This window comes from Anas acuta, chromosome Z (assembly GCF_963932015.1).
Source record: "Anas acuta chromosome Z, bAnaAcu1.1, whole genome shotgun sequence".
Classification (NCBI taxonomy): Eukaryota; Metazoa; Chordata; class Aves; order Anseriformes; family Anatidae; genus Anas; species Anas acuta.
The window spans coordinates 13,199,040-13,221,583 of record NC_089017.1 but is presented as its reverse complement, the minus strand read 5'-3'; the positions used below and the strand labels follow the sequence as shown (position 1 = coordinate 13,221,583).

Genomic DNA, 22,544 nt, shown 5'->3' with positions numbered 1-22,544 from the left:
ATTAAGAAGGAAACAGACAGATCTTAGTTCTTCGGGATTCTACTTTAATTTCCCCATGGATAAAGAAATGCTAGTGACTGCCATGGCACCAGTCGAATCACAGCACTATGCAATCACAGCTCCAGTTCCCAACACGTCTAGGACCAGAGCATTGCAGCCACTTGTGGTACCCCAGTGAAGTCCCCAGGACAAACGCCAGCTCTGTGAGCCGCCACCAGCAGGAACACAGCAAAGAGCAGTGCAGCCCTTCCTGTGGCTCAGCAAAAGCCTGGCAGAAAACACACACAGGCTCAAACTATTCCTGCAGTTACACAAGTGTCTCTACCATGCTCCTGAGCACTGCCAAACAGCAGAATGCATGGCACAAGCATTTACACATTGAAAACTGCTTGATCTGAGGAATATTTGGGGCAAAAATCCACACTAGCTCCAGTTCATGTCAGCACCCAGGCAAACAAGGGCTCCAAGTCCTGAAACAGTTCTGAGCCAGCCCCAGGCTGATACCAGACTCTTTTCTCAAACCTCTAGGATGTAAACTCAGTCTTTGTTTGCAAATAAACTTCAGAACAAAGTCATGCAAGTGCTTCTAGTTCCCTATATGCATGTAATTCAAAGTATCCTAGCCAGCAGTAGTGAAAAGACTGGAAACACTTTTGACAGAGGAGATTTACATGCTAAGAATGACCCAAAAATATTTAAGTATTTTTTGTAGTAGAAATCACAAAACTCACTAGGAAAGAAAGGAGATTTTGGCTAATACTTTTTCAGAAATAGAATATATCATTTATAAGATGTCCATTTGCTGTCAGGTGGCAGAGGAGCTCTAAACTGTACAGCTGCTGATCAGCAATTCCATTACATGCTAGTCTAAAGAATAAGACCTAATCTTAGAAATTTCATTGCAGATCACAACTTGAAAATCACAGCTTGCTGAGGACCTTCAGTAGGCAAGTCATCTGAAAGGCAAGTAATACTAGAAATGCTGCATAGCCTATTATCAACTATCAACTGAATTTTATGATATCTAGTTAGAAAACCTAATAAAGTTAAGAAGGAAGAGGGAAAAAATTCTGTTGGGAGTAAACACAAAATACACAGGTGACATATTTGCTTTGTTTGTGCTTACTAAATGTCAAATTTCTCCCCACACATACACATTCAGGCATTCACATAACTGGACAGTAACTAAAAACTGTGCTCTCTTTATAGCAAGAACAACAAAAGTCAAAGGGTTTAATTCCAAAACTGTGAGGAATGAAACTAATGTTCCACAGCCCACCTCTGTGTTAGGGAAGCCTAAGCATTTCGAACAAGAGCCTTTGAATTATGTAAAACTAAACAAAAAATGCAAACATGCAAGAATCTTTACTCAAAATGTTTTATGGCATAGTGTGGTCTTGTATTTTGTCCTCTTGATTTTGCCCTCCTATTTGACTGAGCATACAGGTTTATGTAATAGATACTCTAACAATCTTACACTAATCTCAATCTATAAAATATAGCATACAAATTAAGGTAAATTCTTTCTTACTTTAGTGTCACCAAACATTTAAACTGTAAACTATTGAAATGTAGTAAAAAAGAGAACCAATCCCTTGAAGTGCTAATGCAAAACTACTGTTTGTAACAGTTCACAAAAGTCAATGAATCTATGTGGCTAGTATGCCTCAGCTGTTGGGCAGCTATTAAAAAAAAATGTATTCCAGAGCTGTTTATTCATTTTTGTTTGTAGTACTTCATAAACATCACAGCCAAATGGCTCACAAATGGAACATGACATACATAAGGTCACTTTCAGAACTATATGCTCTCAGCAGTTGTTCTAGATGGCAATGGGATAATCTAGTTAATATTGTGGATAATATTATTTCACCCTTGCTTTGTCCAATTTACCTCATCTCAGCCACCTTACTCTTCAATTTCCTTCCTGAGGTCAAATTATTGTCCTCAATTCCTCCTCGAACTGTCACCATTCCACAATTACCATCTGCTTTTGCTACTTTCCACAATACCACACAGCTTAATTAACCACAGCCCATTTTTTCTTCTTCTGCCTGTACAAATTATTCCTCCATTGAAATAATTCCAACTCATCTATTCCATACACCTCTGAGTGGAAAAAACAAGTTATTTGTTATTGTCAGCTCTTGGGAGACCTCCCCCCATGGTGTGGGGGATGTGAACTGGGTGATCTTCATGTCCCTTCCAACCCAAACTATTCTATGATGATACTTCAGTAACTCTTTGCCTACTGAGTTATATGCAGAGAAGAAAACCAATGGTGCCATCTTATATGGCAGAACAATTATGATTTGAGTTTTCACATCAGCTTGTTCTCTAACACTAACAGCATGACAACCAAGGCTGCCAGACCATGTGTCAGGGCCCTGAGGGCACTAACAGGCCATAGTAACTCTGATCAGTTTCACCCACAGCCTCTGTGAACACCTGAAGCTCCATTTAAGCTCAGCTCTGGGTCTTGTTCCCTACTCAAGTGACATGACTAGCTCTACCAATCTCCAGTCCTTACTTAGGGTCTTGTCTCAATCCCTCAATCCCCAAACCTGCAGCATGGCTCCAACCACGTTTCTACCCTGTTGCCTGGATGGACTTGAGACAAACATTGTAGCTTGTCTTCAAACCGGTCTCTTGTCTCCTTTTGCTCCTGACTGGACACTCTGGATGGACACTGGACCTTGCTTTTATCACTTAGCTGTGTCTGGAACTGTTGACAGACTTTATCAATTGCACCTAGCTCTGCTCATGCTGAGATGCTGTAGGACTGTGTCCTGGTCAGTGAGGGCCCTGTTGTTGCTGAGATAACCTTTGCTTTCCAACTTGCCTTCCCTTCAGGCAAGAAGGGAAGACTCTGCCAGACTTTGCAGCTTCCTGCTGCTCATTAATTTCCATTAAACTCAGATTCATCAACTGCATGTAATATATTTGCATGTGTTTTTCAGCCTCATTACTTTGCAGTCAAACCAAAGGGCTTAATTTTTATCTAGTTTCTCTATAATGACCGATTTTATATCTTACCACTTTCTCATAAGATACTAACCACACATTTTTTTCCTGTGTGGGAACCAGTGTGATTAATTAGCTTCTACAAAACCCATCCATCCTTAGGTTAAAACAAATGGTTGGCTGCAACCTACGTGGCCTAAGTGTCTCCAAATTAAGTTTTACAGAAGTTATCACATCAGAACTTCAAATGCTATTCTACACTTAAGTGCAAGTAGTGATTACATAGCTCTAGTTCATAAACAGAAGTATTTCCTTCTACAGCATATCGTACAAACATTTGCAGTCTTCAGACAATTACTGATGAGGGATAAACTATGCTGTGGTACGAGGGTAATGTGAAACTGTCAAGTTCCTTAAATGAAGTCTGCTTTAAAAGAATGGATGACTACACTGTTGTTCCAAAATTATCTTACTGCGTTTTCTTTCCATTTAAAGCTATTACAATCTTACAATCAATTTTTGAGAATTCACCTTTGAGATAAAAATAATAATTGGCTACCATACTTGTGTGTTTCCTTGTACTCTTATTTATACATTGACTCTTTTCTCCTCCACTGGTACTGTTCTTTCCTTTTGCTAGTCTCTTTTCATAGTCCTACTATATGAGTAGTTATTAGCTCCCTGAAAGGAGACTACTAGCCTTGCTATTACTCACTCTATTCTTAAATGGAATAAACCCTTAAGGCAAAACTGGTGCTTCAAATGCAAACCTTATTCTTGAATTGCAGTTCAGACAACAACATTCAGATTATTTGTCTCTTTCTCTGGTAGGCACAATCAACATTGACGTATGACAAAACATCACTGCTGCAGAATTCCCCTTGATAACTTATGCAGCACATACAAATATGCCTTGAATACATGACAGAACAGTCAAAACTACTGCATGAAGAGCTGTTTCTTTCCTTAATTTAAAACACAGTATTTCTAACTAAAGGTAGTAAGACACTTGTTTATTGTAGGGTCTTTAAATAGCTACAAAATACACCTCTAGTTTTGTAAAGAAAAAATGGTACTTCTGAAGATTACTGAACTCAGATACAATATTCATAAAAATCTCTAACTAAAACTACTGAAATACACAGAAAAGATGAAAAATTAAATAGTTATTCTACGGCTCAAGAATTTCTTTTGGACTTTATGGCATCACTAACATTAGTAGGACATTACCTCGTTAGATTTATAGCAAATGACAATATCAGAATAATTATATTTGTACTGTACACATTCAAAAAAGATCAGACTTCAAATATTTTATATAAAATGCATCAAATATGATTTTTAAATATAAGTAGAAGCTGTTAATGAGATCTTTCATGTTAACACTGCAAGAATAAACAGCTGCAAGAAATGTTTGCCCACACACATTCTGGAACTGCCTACAGTCTGTCTAGTCAAGTCAGAAGTTAATTTACTTCCTCAACATCAGTCACGGGTCAAGGGAAGATTAAGTCATACACAGATTACTGCTGCTTAAAAGTGGCTTGTTAATAAAACAGTACCAAAACATACTTTTATACTGGGCAGTAGGGAGCAACTGCACTTAAAAATTCAGACAAAAGTGTGTGATTCATTTCTTAGGACTCGTGCATTATAAAGAAGGCAACGGTAAATTTTCAGCTTGCCTCCTGCTAGCTTAACAGTATTTTTATTAGAAACAATAATGCACATAATCTTAAAACAGCTTGGGTGTATACTTTGTGACATACTCAGAATCCAATTCTTACAAAAATTTTAAAAAGCTTATCAAAATCCACTGTATTGTTGTGAGAATGAAAACGTACATGGATGAAACTATACAAATAACCTCTGGTAGATTATAAAATTTTCTGAAACTGTTAGTATAAAATAAGGTTTTTTTAAACTTGTTCTAATTTTTTAAAAATCCTTTTTATAATAGGTTTTATCTTCCCTGCTTAGCATTTCAATACAAATAACTTTTCTCTTACAACGGCCAATTTTTTATACAACAGCCAATTTGCTTAATAGCATAAAAATCAATAGCTGTTGCAGGAGGTAGAAAATCTTTCAATTCCAGATTTTCTTTGAATACTATGAGTTTAATTTCTTACGGTAACAAAAAAAAATGCAGACAGAGTTTGTTTTTAAATACTCAAAAATGCACAAGCTTAAAAACAAATACTTTTTTGCATCGCTAAGATAAAACATAACTACGAATGAGACTACCTGTTACTCCCAGACAGAACTGAGTACTGATTTTGCTTTTGTATTCCCAGAAACTTATCTTATGCCTAACATTGTTTTCAAACATGTTTAATGTCCACAGATTCCACAGATTCTGAGTAGCGTCAGACACTACCACAGATTGCAGATGATTAGAAATTATTACTATTCTAACTAGGTGATTTGTCACTTAAGAAGGTGTCAGCAAAAGCAATACTGAAAATTGAGAACACGACCAAAAATTTAAAATATCAGTCATATTAACTAATTAGTGTTTCTATCCTCACCATTTGACAACGTGGGCTTAAGAACAGGTGAAATTACCAACAGTGCCACAGAGAGACTTAGTGTATTGGTCTAACATACTGAGACCTATACATTGGTCTAACAATTCCTACTGCACTTGCTTCCTTGCAAAACAGAAATGCTACATATATAGCATGAATGCTAGATGCATTATAAATAATTTGGCTGTAGCTAGTTGCAAGTGAAAGGCCAGAGTAGCATGCTATTGGGATAGATGGCAATTAAATTCTCAAGTTACTTCATTTTTGGAACTTAAGTTCTTCTGAATCTCACTTGTACATTTTGCTAGTACCTGCTTTTGTGAAGAACAGCTTTAAAGGTGACAGCTCCTACCAGTCAGAAATACGAGCCCAAAACAATCATCTTCTGGGCAACCACATATAGATACTGCACTGAGTTTAGATTTACAGTGGAAAAAGATAGGTAACTGAATCATAAATATCAAACCTACTTTACGGGAACATCAAGGTTATTTTGCAACCCAAGAAGTTTTTCCCAGATAATGAACAGTATATATTAAACCACTGCAACTAAAGCAAATTTTATTATTTTGTTCACATAGATTTGAAATGCTATCTATTGACAGCTGGCATTCAAATTCCCCTTCTTGTATCCATATGGCATTTCTTAATCTATAAATTTCATGTTTGAAGTCACTGTAACATGTTGTACAAAAACACTTCTCTTAAACTTAGAGACACCAAATATTTGGTATTAGGAAATACCACCATAAAAGCCTTTTCCATGAAAGAATTTGTTTATTTTTGTTTTTGTATTTTTAAACCAAAATAGGCATCATTTTCAAACACAGTATCAAAACCTATTTTAAACTGTTTAGTCCCTAAGGAAAATATTATGTCCTTCTGTCTTAGGATATTAGTGCCAACAAACTTCACCTCTGCCCCTTCTTTTCTTTTCTTTTTTTTTTTTCCTCTCATTCTTTATTCCACTTCAAATCTTCAAAGTAGAAGGAAGACCAGTAGGTGGACAGATCAGTAAACATAGGAAAAAATATATTTTAGAATGAAATAATGTTTTCTTAAAGATATGCAGTGACCCACAGTTCTAAACTCAAACGGAATTGTTGCACTGCTTTCAACTGTTTTACTGCAAAAGCAAACCCACACCTCATTTACTTGCTATCTTTCCATACAAACATACCTTAAAGGTCTTCCTTCCTTTCTCTATTAAACCTTCTCTTGCTAAAGAGGTTGTCATTCCTTCTATCTTCCTCTTTGGGGTTCTAATTCCAAAAGTGAAGGAAACAATAAAATTAAAATAAGTCATTCCAAGTTACATGCTCAACTGTGAGTAGCAATTTAAGAAGTCTCATCAGGTATGCTTTGCTACCATCATCTCCTGCACTATTTACTTTTCTCCGATTACAACAGAAAAACAGTCATTTCCAGAGCAGCACTTCTCAGCCTTTCCCCCTATTCTCAAACTTTGGCCCTCCCCACCTCTTTTCCCCATCTGACCCTCCTGTTTCCACATATTTCTGATGATCCTCTTCCTCACCTGGACCAACACTGAAGCTATCTAAAATTTAAGAAACGTTATGGGAGTCCCGTAGAACATTAAGGATATGGACAAGAACTAGAAGAAGGCTAAATAACATGAAATGGTATTTCTCTGTTGTGTGTTTCTCTCATCTCTGACAGAATTCTTCATTTTGACAGCAACATTATAATGTTCTGAATGTTTCATTACATTTCCTGTTCCCTGTGTGGTCTTTCCAAAGCATCCTCTTTCCACCCTAATGGAAGCAGGGAACAGTCCTTCACCCTGCTCCCCGTACTGCCAAAAGCAGGAGATTTAAAACACTACTCTGGTTCACCAGAGCTGCTCTGGCCTTGTGCAGATATGCATGATACTAGGTTCATACATAGCCATGAACAATATACCAGTCATGAATAACACAGTACGCTGTTGGCCTGTCAAATACTGCAGGACAGAAACAAGTAAGGATTATTGATTTTGACATCCTACATAACGTACTGCAAAAGGACTTGAATTATCCTACTTGTCAGAAATCTCCCTGTCAAAGCATGAAAAATTGATGCAGGAAAAGGTTCTTCCTTCACGTGAAAGAGAGACCAGATGATGATTCAAGAGGCATGTGACAATAAAAAATAACCACTGATGATGCTTTCAGACATAGTGAATACTCAAGATGTAACTGCTAGACGCTCTTATCCACACAATCATTGTTTGAACAGTGTGGACAGAGTCAAAAAGAATGGATTTTAAATTAACTATACACTTAGATATATGTAACACCTACTTCTTCCAAACTGTTTCTCGAGGCTGTCTGCAAGATCAGATGAAGATTCACTGCTGCCTGGAGTCTTGTTTTTAAACTTATCTTCATTATCTGTACAAGCTGCAGTGTTTTTCATTTTTTTCTCCCCTTGCTGTGTCCGTTTGTCTCTCCACATCTTTCACCTTGAGTGTGCTCCAAACCTCCACGTCACTGTAATCTTATGACTAAGAAACTCCCTGGAGCTTTGTTCTGCATTTCAGTCTGCAGTTGTACTACTGTGGTAGTGTAGTTTGATTCACCATAACTTCTCTGATATGCATTAAAAACAAAACAGAAATTAAAGTAATTAAATAAAATTGTAAAATCCAAGTTAATTATGTATTTCAAAGGTCTTTTTCTCCCATAAACAACCAAAAGAAACTTACACCACAAGGTTAAGATGTCTGTGAACTTTATCCCCTGATCTTATTTTGAAATTTTAACCGTACAGTGTATGCAGATGTGGTTAGTCACTGGTATCAATTTTGGTTAAGTTAAATGCCGCAGAACTAATGTCTGTTAAAGAAAAATCAGAGTTTCTGGTTTGTCTGAACCTGACAACACCACATGTACACTATCTTGTACAGCATATGACAGTACATGGCTGGCATGCACAACAGGTGATTGAAATAATAATAATAAAAAAGAATTGCTGCCAAATGTTAGTTATTCAAAGTCTGAAAAAAGTCACACTGGCTAGCACTAATGTTAGCTAAACAGTGCTTCTATTAGCCAGGAACAGGAAGAGCTTTGTGAATTATTGTGCAGCTCTCTGGTCAATGCAGAGCTATCTCTGGGAAGTCTGAAGTCTGCCTACTAAGGCATACTTTAAGAACGTGTAAAAAAAGCTAATGCTATTTTGAAGACAATAAATAATAATTAAAAAAAGACAGCAATATGTAAAAGTTAGTTATTCTGAGGAAAAAAATAATAAATCTATTACTGATGAAAGAACAAGGTAGTAATTGAACAATTTGATAGGCTTCTTCTGCATTTAGAAGTTCTTTATTTTCCCACGAAAACGGCTTCCTGTCTCATTCTGTTCTGAGCAAACCCTCTTGCTAATGTAAATGCCAACTCAAGAATAAGATTTAAATGGATTTAAATCCAAGTTGCCGGATTCTCCTCAGCATACATCATGAACTGAGTAACTGACTTCCTACTACACAGATGTCCTTATCTCTTCACTCTCATAACCTTAGGTGTCCATGATGAACTAGCAAAACACTTCTGATCATCCTCAGTCTTTACAACACCATTACAAGAGGCAGGGAATACACTCTGAAGAACCATCATCTATCACTGAAAAGTGACAAGAAAAATCCATTATTAAATTAACGTAATTAACATATTTAACGTATGGACAGTATAGCCAGGTATTCCACCTCCATACACAAAATATTCCACTTCTGCAACAGAAATGAGAATCTTTGTATCTTGACTACAATACATTGTGAAACAACAAGACTCTCAAATGCTAAGCAGCTTTGGCATGAATAGCTCCAAAGTTCACTAGAAATTGGTTTGTTGTCAAACACAGAGCACAGAATCACATAATTGTTTGGATTGGAAGCGACCTTAAAGACCACCGAATTCCAATCCCCTGCCATGGGCAGGGACACCTCGCACCAGCCCAGGTTGCCCAAAGCCCCATCCAGCACCCTTGAGCACTTCCAGGGATGGGGCATCCACAGCTTCTCTGTACAACCTGTGCCATGGCCTCACCACTCTCTGAGTGAAGAATGCCCTCTCAACATCTAATGTAAATCTCCTCTTTTTCAGTTTAAAACCATTCCCCCTTCTCCTATCTGCTCATATAAAAAGTTTTATAAGCCCCAATAAGGTCTCCCCAGAGCCTTCTCTTCTCCAGGCTGCACAATCCCAACCTCATCAGCTTGTCTTCGAGGAGAGGGGCTCTAGCCCTTTGATCATCTTTGTGGCACTACTTTGGACTCAGCTGAATAGGCCTGAGTCCTTCTTGTGCTACGGGCCCCACAGCTGAACGCAGGACTCCAGGTGGGGAATCATGAGAGCAGAGCAGATGAGGAGAATCCCCTCCCTCGCCCTGCTGGCCATGCTCCTCTTAAGGTATTAAACAGCACCAGTCCCAGGACAGAACCCTGAGGGACACCACTCGTCACCAACCTGCACTTGGGCACAGAGCCATTGACCACCACTCTCTAGCTGCAGCCATCCAGACAATTTCTTTATCACTGACCAGCCCACCTTCAAATCCATCTCGCTTTATTCAGAGATAAAGATGTTGTGTGGGACTATGTCAAAGGCCTTGCAGAATTCCAGGTAGATGACATTGGTCGGTCTTCCCTTGTCAACTGATGCAGTCACTCCATCACAGAAGTTCAAGTGTTCTGTTCCCAGTGCAGCCTACCCACATTCTCTACCGCATGACAAAACTGCAGTCTTTCCCAAGACAGTCCCTCCTTTGTTTTCCTTCTATTGTTTTTCTTTCTATTTCTGTTCACATGAAACTTGAAGACCTGTGCTATTTAAATTATACCCTTAAATCAAATTTTGGCTGAGCTTAACTTAGAGGTCAAAATTGAAGTAATTCAGTAAGACAGACAAGCTAGGTATACCCTTCTTCCCAAAGAGGTCAAACTCTGAATATATTCAACATAATTTTAAGATCATTAAACTTGACAGATCTCACAGTATAAAAGTTTCAAAACTGATCTAAAAGGCACTTCTACTTTGTGTAACAGCTCAAGCCACCTGTTAATAGTAACCACTAGAGAGAAGAGTGATGGACTCAGTAACTGCTGCTTCAGTGATTTTAACGAGGCATACACTATTTCCTAAAGGTATCAGGAATATTGTTGTATGTGCTCCTAACTTATGACTGAAGACTTACTTCCCTGTTGTGTTAGCAGTCAACACTTCAGAAACGCCAAGCAACTTAGGCATGTGTATTCTAAAGTGCTTAAATATGCACTGATAAATTCAATTTTTGCATTACAGGAAGACATACATGTAGTACTTGTAAGAGTCAAATATAACTCACAGAAATCAGAATATAATCTTTTCTGACTACTGGAAAATGATCTTGGGAACTGTTTTCAAAATCAGAAAGAAACTACTATTCTGTTCCAAAAACTGGAGAACTTGTTGGAGAAACTTGCTTTGCATGAAAAACAAACATAACAAAAAAAAAAAAAAAGAAACCCTCAAATAGAACTGCAAAACAAACCCACCGCAAACAGAACTGTTGCTTGAAGGTTTTAACTTTAATCCTACAGTGGTCAAACAATAAACCGTATCACTCCCGTAATTTCAGCAAGAAACATGAATCTGTAATTCAGTGGTTTCACAGAGTCCCCGAAGGGCTGAGGCTGGCAGAGGCCTCTGGGTCCATCTGGCCCAACCCCTGCCCAAGCAGGGACACCCAGAACAGGCTGCTCAAGGACATGTCCTGGAGTTTTTGGATATCCCCAAGGAGGAGACCCCACAGCCTGTCTGAGCAGCCTGTGCCAGGGCTCCCTCATCCACACAGCACAGAAGGGCCCCTGGTGCTCAGATGGAGCCTCCTGTGTGCAGGGTTGTGCCCACTGCCTCCCATCCCATCACTGAACACTCCTGGGTAGAGGCTGGCCCATCTCATCCTCCCTTCAGATAGTTATATAATGGTAATATCCCACCAAGCTAGACTCTCTTCTAGTGAGCAGTCCTGTTCCACACAGCACAGAGGTCGCAGTTCCTTTCTCATCCTCGCGACCTTTCACTGAACTCTCTCTGGTAGCTCCATGTCTCTCCTGTACCAGGCAGCCCAGAATTTGACACAGTACTCCAGGTTTCCCGATTCCAAGGAAAATTTAATTCTCACTTGTCTAACATGCAATGATTGCAAAAATGTGTTAAATTCTACATAAGAGAGACTCATGGTACTTCTCCCTGCATCTTCTCCAAGCCACCTGAAGATTTATGACCGGGTGACGTTCCCAAGGAATGTGAAACACAAGTTCAACTTCCTCTGAGATGAGCATCTCCAATTTCTCTTTTACTGAAAAAAAACAAGGACACTAACACTTCTGTGGCAGGGAAGGAACCTGAGGCATGATTTCAGAGGTCCTGTTCCTGGAAGAAACACCAACCTGAGAGCCCCTACCTCACACCTCCATGCTACTCCCTTCCTACCCCTGCTACATCCTACAGTTTGTTTTGGAATAAATGCTTATGAGGTAGGGTGGTAAAACTTCCAAACAAACAAACAAAGCTATTTTTAGCCTGGATCAGTTGACTGACACAGTTTACAGGGTACAGGGAACAGTTGTATCAGCACCACAGAGGACCAAACAGAGGGCAGAAACAAGGGAACGTGAACAGTAAGTTTCCGCATTATCACAGAGGAATTCCTAAATTTATATTTGGGTTCCAAAGTGTTTTTATGAAACTGAAGATTAATTTTCAGAACTGTAAACAGGTGTCATTTTAAGGAATAAGTGACTAAAGGGACTGTCAGCATAGAATGCATAAAAAAATGGTATGGTTGTAGTCCTTTTTTTTCCTCTGTGTGTATGTACAGTTCCCGGTGTATACGTTTACATACGTATATGTAAACATACACAGATTTAAGAGCCACTGTAACTTTCTACAACCCACTTTTATATTTAAAAATGTACGTAGCACTGGAGGCCCTCAAAATCGTAGGGCAGTGCCTCGAACTACATCTTCCTGCCTGACCAGAGGCGCTCTCACAAACCCTTGTCTCGTGCGCGCACACCTTCAGCTACAGCTCGGGCCATGCACTGGACTTTCGATAGAGGTCTCTCTACTGAAGAAAAACAATAATAACAATAATAATAATAACAGTAATAAACATATTTAAAAAATAAAAAAATAAAAAGAATGCAGCAGCAGCAAAAATTATAGGGTGATTCCCAGTGTTATTTCGAGGCGAATGGGGAGGCAGGAGGAGCAGAGCCGCGCCCTCTACAAAACTAACACGAAATTAAGAGCTGCCGGGGGGGTGGGGGGTGGGGGGTAGGAGGGGGGGGGGGAAGGGGGCAGCGCCACGGTGCCCGTACAGGGGCAGGGATCCCCGGGACGGCGGCGCCGCGAGGAGCCGAGGCGGCCGCCCGCAGGCCGGGCAGGGCCATCCCCGACCCCCCCCTGCCCCTCCTGGAGGCCCGGCGGCGGTCGTGAGGCCGGGACAGACACACGGACACACGGACACACGGCCCGGCCGTGCCCTCACGGCGGCCCCGGGCAGGCCTCAGGCCCCGCGGCCCCCCCCCCGCGGGCCGCCTCCGCCTCCACCTCCGCCGCCGCCGCCGCCGGTGCCGCTGCCGCCATTGCCGGGCGCTGCGTGGCGGCGGGCGGTGTCCGGGCGCGGTGCCGTTACCTGGCGGGCGGCAGGCGGGCCGCCGCGCGGAGCCTCGCAGCCGCTGACATTGAGAGGGACGCCGCCATGACGCTCGGCGCAGCCGCTGGGGGGACGGACGGCGGCGGCGCTGGGACAAACCTCCTCCGCCCGGACACAGGAAACGCGAGGGCGGGCGGGGAGGCAGGGAGGGGGCGGGCGGGGAGGGCGAGCACCCTCCTCACACCGCCCTCCTGTCCTCAGTGAAGGACGTGGGGATTGAAGGGCTTTGGAAGGGACCTGTCAGGCCTCACGGCACCCTTGGGTGCGGGGCACCCCGGGGGGGCAGAGCTCTGCTGTGTTTTCTTGCGCGTCTTGACCTATTTCTTAGTTTTTCTGCTTAAAATACGCTCAAGTGCGTGTTGCACTGCAATAAACATGTATCTAACATGCTGTGCGCACAGGAGCCCTGCTTTGACTTTACACCAATTCTGGACGTACTTCCGTACTTCCCGTAGTCGGACAAGGAAGATAAACCAATCCTAGACTTGTTTCCAATAGTCAAAGAAGGGAGACAGGCAAGGCCCCTGTTCTCTTAAAGTTGAGTCATATTTTTAATGCACTGACTGTAAAAAGGCAAGGAAATAATAGTGCTCACGTCCTGGAATATGACGCTTCACTCACAGTTAGAGAAGATAGATTGCTGTAAAAGAAGAGTCAAACACTGTGGTACTCAGTGCCAAAACCTCAAATGACCTACACTGTCCGGAAACGCATGGTGCGAAAGCGCAGGGTTAGAGAGGGATCTGCAACGCTGTGAAGGACTGAAAAGTTTCTGGGGAAGAAAGTTCCACACTCTTAACACCATTTTATTTATTTTGAATTCTGTTGCCATTTTTGAAAACAAGCAAACAAACAAACTTATCTCGAGTTTCATTTTTACTGAAAAAATAAGAAGCGTTAAACGTTAAATAAAAAGTTGTGAAACTCCTACAGGAGGAGGTATTAGTTTTGTCTACTGGTTTGTGAGTTGCTCCAAGAGAAGCCTGCCTTTTTCTATCTTGCGCAGTTCCACAAGATAAGATACAAAAATTCTACACAAGCAAGATAATCCAGTGCTTTCTTGTCCCAAATAAAAGACAGAAGAATAATAGTTCTAATGAAAAGTTAAACAAACTTTGAACAAATGTTTTCTGCAGTTATCAAATCAACAGAACATTAATTTCCAATGAGAACAAACAAACAACACCCTTTTGTATTATATAATGCTAATTAAACGTCAGACCTGGAGCCACTATTTCATAGTCTTTGTATTAGGCAAAGGTTGCAAAACAGTTTCTGTTGTAAATCATCCTGTTAGAGTGTTCCACTCACATACGTAATTTTCTACACTTTTTTCCCGTCAAATATTTCAGAAATGAAAAGTATACTATTTTTCTTTTTCAAAACAGCAGCTATGCAGAAAGAGAGGAAAAATGAAAAATCATTCTGGGCAGCATAGCACAAAGACAGTAAGGAGAGTGCTTTACAAATTGGGTGCTTTTATGGATAGGAGTATTTAAAAGGAATTTTTCCATCATTAGTAAATATGGTCAAAGTCAGATGTAATAAGACAGACAGCAGGGGTAATCCTGTAGCAATGATTAATTGAACATGGCCTATATGGAAAGGTGACAGCTTGTGTTAAATGTCAGTGGGAAAATACACCGAACCTTTGCGCTTACTAGTTTTTCTTCAAGTGTTTTGAGAGAAGGGCTTGAAAAACTCTGTTCCCTGAAGTTCTGTGATTTTTTTTTCAATGTATCAGCTACCAACCTAATAATGCATGTTCTCTCTCACACCGAACATTCATTCACGTTCAGATAGACAGAGTAGGAATATCTGCCTCTCAGAAAACTCAAGAACTTTTATCCCTCTCTTCCAAAATCTTTTTCTAGTGACCTCAGTGATGGTAGGTTATAGGAGGCCTTCACACCAACTCACGTTTAATTCAGTTAATCTAAACTTGTACCTTCTGTGATGCCTCAGCAAGGAGAAATCTCTTGTTCCCTGGAAGCAGGAAAAGATTAAAACTGTTCTAAGGCATCAGCTGGTGAAGAGTCGTTTGCTGAGGCCAGTTGCTCTTGAAGGTCCAGATGTAAACTGAGGCAAGCTGTTTGAGTCTGTCTATTTTCTATCAGTTGTCAGATAATCACAGCTCATCTGAAGACCTCTGGGGTGGGCCCAGCCTTTAGGGTTTTTTCATCTGCTGTCTTCTTTCACTGTCAGAGGTGGAAACAGCAGTTTGGGCAGCATGCAAGTGCATCACACGGCTCTCTTTGAACTCCTGCTCTTCCTGGTACCTCTCCAGTGGGTGATGGGGAAAGGACAGGGAAGTAGCATGGGACAGCTGGAGCTTGGAGCTGCCACTTTATTAACTGCATCCATAAAAGGAAGGTGCCAAAATCAGGAGCTGCCTTTGGCAGCTGGGGGAACAGGACTGTCTTGTGCTAGATCACAGCGACTGATGGGTTTGAGCATGTGCGCAAGTGAACGTGCTGCTAATTGCTAGCACAGTCCCTGGAAAGGTTTTGGCCTAGGCCAATTAGCACCGTCCCAAACAATGTCTGAGCACAGTCTGGGAACCAGCGTGAGGCTGGGACTGTTCCTAATAAGCAGTGTGGATGAGGCCATTCTGGGTTTTGGATTGTGTTTTTGGAGCTGGGGAGAAGAGCAGAAAGAGTTTAGTTCTACGGATGTGAGCTGTGCCACGTAAGCTGAGCTGTATCAGGGGTACAAAAGGGTCCTTGGACTGTTTATTTACTAATATAAATGTAACCATAGCATTTGTTGCTGAAGTATTATTGTATAGTAGTCACAAACACGAGAGACTATTTCTAGACAAATAACCATAGTTCTCCAGAGACAGCATGTGTGGCAATTCCAAGCACACAGTTTACCGTGAAATTAATATGCACCAACAGTCCCTTGCAGTCTGGTGCCTCAGAAAGGGCAAGAGATACGAGTTTTTCTCTTTCCCACTTTTAATAGGAAATAGACCTTAGAGATAGACCTCTAAGATATTCCTATAAAGTTTTAAATTAGGTATATACTGTTTTATGTGACTGGCTTAACTTTGTGTAAATGTATTCTTATATATGATATAAGACCTTCTTAATCGTTGCGTCTTAGGTCAAACTAATCAATTTGTGTGCATATACACAGTCTTAGAAAATAAAGCTTTACATGCAGTATTCCCCCAAATAATACAGTAAGTTAGTTTTTGAGATGACCGCAAAAGAATCATTCGACATCCATACTTTCATGAAGGCTTAAACTTTTCATTCATAATTCTGGCTGCAAGCTGGTCTTCTGTCACTGATATACTGTGAAACACTGTCCCTCAAGACTGAAACAGTTTATGTGCCAGCACTTATTGTGCTGTACAGTATGCTCACAGTTTCTATTGTCTCACTCTATGAGAAAGCTTATTAGCTTAACTATGCAGGGTTAGAGTCATATTTTCTCTTCACATATGTGAACAGCACGCATTGTGAGAATCTGAGAGGAAAATCTAACCTTTTGCTTTTTTTCTGTAAGAGTAAGGTTGTACAATTTTACTCAATGCCCAAGGAAATCGAATCAGATACAAATAATTTCATAGTCTCAAATAAACTGCAGTTAGAAGTGAGAAATCTAGAGATATTCCTTAGTGAATTGTTTTGAATTGTTGCATTTTATCCTGGGTGGCTTGTAGGAACTATTCAGGAAACAAAGTCATCATTCTCAAAGATCTTGACAGCCCTGTGTGGCAGAGCAGTGGTAGAAAACGGGTACAAGACACAAGCAAACTGATTATACTGGTTACAACTACATGTATTCTCACTCAGTTCCATGTTGTGTGTTGGCTGTATTGCTTTTATGTACAGAATCAATCATTTAAGTGTTGGATAACTCTCAGATTCTGACCCTTCGTATATCTAAGCATGGTGGTAGCTTAACATGTACTTAGTTATTCACATTAACTTTTACAGGACTGGAACTTAGTCTTTCAAATACCAATTTTTAGTTTGAAAAGCATGTTTTGGCTTTGTAGGAGCTCACTCTGTAAGTAGTGCCTCTGTTGGCTCCGTTCTACCCACAGTAATTTCTTTTGCTGGTGAAATATCAGCTGCGGTTACCCTTAGAGGTTTTTTTGTTTGTTTGTTTGTTTTTCCAAGCATTTGCAGTCGGACAAAGACTATTTCTCTTATATAGTTATTTACAAACTTTACCATGCTTTCAGTGCCAGGATAAATTTGATGGAAGATTGTGTCCCAAATGTCAATTTCTGCGTTAAAAGATGAGTGATCATAAGAACATGATGTTTGGGGATTTCAGTATTTATTTACATTCTCTACGTGGCAGCCAGGTTGGTAAGGAAGATGACAATATTCTCAAAGTCTGATTGCAAATGAAATTTAAAATGCAGTCGGAGCTGTCTGGATTTAATTTCTCTCTCTCTCTGCCCCCTTCTCCCCCCCCCCCCCCCATATGGGAGAATAAAACATCTCAGCTCATACAGGAGAAAAAAATTAAAACCAGGCAACGCCAGCTCCATTGTAAGCTTCACATGCAATCAAACAGTCTCGCAGGGAAACTCCCCTTCCTGACTGCACTGCTGCCACTTGTGAACTACAATTAAAAAAAAAAAAATCACTTTTTATACTCCCTGCTTTCAAGCTAGACATTGACATGTGAACCAAAATCTTCTTTTTAACTATTGCCCGGGAGGCCACCAAAGAATCCCAGCTGACCCCCTGCCATCAGAGTGAGTGATGGTAGGCTGCTGGTGTTGCAGCTCGCTTCCCTCGGGCTGCCACCCTGAGAGATCCCACCATCCACCCTCGGTGTGAGTGACATTAGCCCACTGGGCTTTGAAAACACTTTTCAGGTCGGTCATCGCGGAGAGATAGCTTCCTTCACACACAGCATCAGGGTGAGTGACGTCAGGCCGCTGGGGTTTAAAATACAGACCCTCAGGCTTGCTAAGCTGACACTGCTGAGAAAACTGCTTTTATTGTTTTACATCAGCAGGGACCTCTTTGTCTTTTTTTGTATTGTTTACTTAGAAGCCAGCCTCCCCCTTCCCCGTCTCCCACCCCAGACAATTATTAACATCTGTAGGGTAATTTCTATTTTTTTTTTTTTTTTAACTGGAGGTGAAGCAGATTTTAGTCTTTGAATTTTTATAGCCATCTGCTTTCTCATATGATTTTTGAAAGATCCTGGGTGTGCCTGAGTACTTGTTAGTGGGAGTGTCTTAGCATAATAAAAGAAGAGCAGTTCTTAGAGATTCTGTTCCTTTTAGCCATCCGGGATGGATAATGCTAATATTAATCATTCTTCCATCAGAATTTTTCCTGAGGTTCATGGACTTCAGGAAATGTTCCTCCCTAGTCTTGACTGAATATAAGTCTGGCTGGTCCTTGGTCTTTCGATTTGTGATACAAAAATTAAAAGCTTCCTCTGTAGCCAACCACCATAGGAAACCTGATCAGGTTTCATTAGGAAACCTGGTGTTTCTGATATTATTTTATCAGCTCTAAATTGTGGTGATGAGATTTTAGGGTCTTTGTGAAGTTATGTATAGGAATTAGGATAAGCCCCCCTAAACTGGTTAATGTGAAAGATAAAGGTTTAAAGCTGTAATTATATAATACTGCTGAACAGACTAAGTCATAGAACGGTAAGTAGTGCGTTGGAACTGCCATTTTTCTGAACTCTTATTTCCATTTCATTCAAAATTAGGAACTGTTTCTTAATGTATTACTGAAAAGAAGTAATTAAAAAAATACATATATTTTAAAGTTTCTAATTCTTTATGAAAACAGCTGCCAGGTGAGCTAAAATAAACATAACTATTTGAGAATTTATATACATATATTTTTTTTACTGTTTGCCATTTGAAGCTCACTTTATCAGTGATCTCATCCTCACTTAGATGCATAAACACATTTTGTAGTCAGATTTTACAAGAAGTACCATCACTCTGTAAGAGAAATTTAAGTTTTTTTAAAAGTAGTTTTAAAGTATTCTCTCTCATTCAGCTTACCTAATTTTAAGGAATAGCATCTACTATGATACTAAATGTCACCAGTTTCATTGAAGTAAGAGGCTTTTTAGTGGTTTTGGTAGATTAACAGAGAATTATTCAAATATGTAGTAACAATTAATTTTTATGAAGCAGCCAGGCTGTCCAATAAGAAACATGAAAATAATTTGCTCTAGCTTTATGAGAACTGAAATAGAGAGCTTCTAAGGTGCTTTTAATGATAGGAATGCAGGAGAGGATGTCATCAAGTCCTCCAAGCTGGAGTTCTCATCCTGAATAATATCCTTAAATTTAAGTTTGTTTTTTTTTCAACTCAGAAATGTTCTCTGAAAGACAGTTTTGATGAGCTTGATGATACTCAGTGGTAGGAAACACCATAAGACAGTTACGAGTTGTATGGCATTTTTTGAAATTATATTCCTAATGTTTTCATTATCTCCACATCACCTTCACATAAACAGGACTTTCAAGGGTGGCAGCTTTTTTATGGCCCATACTAAATGAAGCAGGAGCTGGATCCTGGGCTTCCCCAGTTCAGAACCAGAGTCTGAACACCTACTGTGCTGCAAAATTTACAAGAGTTTTTTTTCTTTCTCCTGGTGTGACAGTCCACCATTCACCATTGTGCTCCTGTTTTCTTGACCAGACTGAAGAAAACCCCATTTCTTGCTCTTTCCAGGTGTTGGTGTGTTGCTCAGAGCTCACTGATGAGCAGGCTTTCATGCTGGCAACATATCCCAACAACTTAACAACTTCCATGGCTCAGTTCTTCTGGGAAAGGGTAAGTGTTCAGATCTCTGCAGTTTAGTGGTTCCCCTCCCATGGAAATCCCCATGTCTCCATCTGCTGAGAAGATTGACTGTATACATTATATGGGGATGTCATCTATCACAGACCTGGTGTTACAAACCCTTCTGTTCAGAAATGTGAAGGTGGGTTTAGAGTATCATGAGGTTGTTTTTTTTTTTTTTTTTTCAATAATAAAAATATGGGTTACCTCCAGATTTTAGGGCCTTTTTGTTTTACTCAGTTTGCGTATTCAAAATATCCTACAGAACCATGAATGTTATTTTGGATCTTTGTTGTAAAATGAAAATTACATTTTCTCTTAAACACACAGTTTGACAGTCTAAGAGTCACAAGAGTTGCCAAAAAGTCTGTAATATCTGTGACTGTCCATATAGAAATGAGGGGTGGATGTCACTGTAGTAACTGGAATCTGAAATCAAGAGACAGCAAAAAAAGGAAGGCATTATCCCAATTGGGTTATGCTTGCTTTGTCTCTGAGTGCTTTGGATAAGGAATTACAGATTCTGTAATTGTCTTAAGCAGTGCCATGCTGGTGTAGAAAAGGCCATACATACACTTCTGCACCTTCTGTATTTGGATGGAAGTGATCAAAATCTGACACTGTAGTACAGCTCACTGTATTGTACTTCAATTGTGACCATCACTGTATTAACTGTACAGGGTATGTGGTTTTGGTGACACAATGAGTTTCTACAGAAAGGATTGTGGTGCCAGGAAAATAATATGATTTCTGTAAAGCAGCTGTTGGAATTCTTAAGGATTAATGATTCTGTTTCCATGGAAGTAAATGACGAAAGTATATATTGGCAGAATATTTTCTAAATAGAATATTTAGAAAAATTCCAGGAGAAGAGAAATTCTGGCTCATTTGTAAGAGAAGATAATGAAGAATGTCCTGGTTTTGCTTACTACACTGGTAGAAGACCATTATACCCTCTTCAGAATAACTACTGGAGAGATTACATGCTGAGGAATACATTTTTAATACAGATTCTTGGCAGTGGCAGCTTTAGCTTGAGTGCCACATCTTTCCCAAAATGTGTTGTTATTTTTATAAATTAAGATACCTGATTGCTTAATTAATTTTCTCAATTAATTTTCTCTTCTCTAAATGGCTTTCTTTAAACACTTGTTTAGTGATTGAATCACAATGACACCTGTGATGCGCATCATGTTTCCTACTTGTTAAGATACTATAGCCTGTATAAAACTAATCACAAAAACATTCAGAAAAAGGATGTCTGCTTACCTATATTGTTTGGTACTAAGGCCTGAGCTGTACTTTGTCATTAGTAGTGTACGTATCTGATTATGGGATTATCATTGTGGTAGTCATGCAATTTCTATTGGATACTAAAATTTGTCTTCATGATGGAAAAAAGTGCTATAAATTAGTTATTTCACCCCATTTTTTTTTTTTTTTTTTGAGGTAATATCACATAATCTAACAATAGCAGTAGGACTATGAATGCCACAAGGTTTTGACTTACAAGAAATAGGTAAATTATTAATTTTGGAGAGTATAGTTTACCAAATCAAACTTCAGAGTCTTAACATGAAATGATAAGTTGTAGGCCTGTTTCAGCATTGGGGTAAAATGGGATGGTTCAGTCCTTTGCCTAAAAGGTTTAACGTATTAATTGGTCCTATCTGCCATTCAGCTGCAGGGCACTGTTATATTGAGGAAAAGGATACTTACATGTATATCCATTAGGAAGCAGTGGCAAAGCAGAAGTGATATTAATTCCCTGAAAAATAAAACAGAACTATTATTTTGAGATAAAATAAATCATTTAAAATATATTTTAAAATCCCTAATCATACAATTAATTAATTCTTTTAGTTTGAGGTCATTTTTATTTTATTTTCTATGACATTTTCTTGATAAAATTGTTGTCTTGGTTTTGTATCAGATTTAGTTTTCACCAAAGGCAGTTCTATTTAAACACCTATATTTACGTATATTTATTATATATTATATATATATTTTTCATCTGAAACAGAAAGTGTTAGACACAATAGTTCTTTTCCATCCAGTTCAGTATTACTGGTGAGTTTAATTCTAGTCAATACAGTAAAGTTATTCAAATTTGTGCCTTTTGATGCTGATACTACCATGTCAGGATCGAATAGGGGAGAACCTAATTCACCCATGTGTTGTTTCACATGAATGGTTTATATCAATGGTCATATAGATCATCACTTTTTCTCTTCCTGCTCTTCAGTGAAACAGTTAAGCATTTGCTAGATTAATTGGCTTGTGAAATTACCTCATCCTGGACCTTTCCTAATTTTATCTGTGTATTTATTATTCCTCTCCTTTTTTCACACATTTGTTCTGACCTCTAAGCCTTACATTAGCAATTACCTTTTGAGTCATTTCAGAGAATATATTTTTGGAGAGATTAGCTCATTCCAGGAAGAAAGCAGAAACAGGTTTAAATAGAGACTTTATCAAAGAAACCTGTAATCCCTGTTGTGTCTGTGTATTCTTCTTGTCCATTCAGAAAGCATAAAAAAAATACATA

At 39.5% G+C, this 22,544-nt stretch overlaps 1 protein-coding gene across 1 annotated transcript in view; it reads right to left on the bottom strand.

Annotated features, from left to right (window-relative positions):
- Positions 1-13,332, bottom strand: part of NDUFS4 (NADH:ubiquinone oxidoreductase subunit S4) — a 47,108-nt gene extending 33,776 nt beyond the window's left edge. The window contains exon 1 of the mRNA XM_068666518.1: positions 13,176-13,332. Within this exon, the coding sequence (XP_068522619.1) occupies positions 13,176-13,243 (68 nt within the window). The 5' untranslated portion in view covers positions 13,244-13,332. The remainder of the gene's footprint in view (positions 1-13,175) is intronic.
- Positions 13,333-22,544: the final 9,212 nt, after the last annotated feature.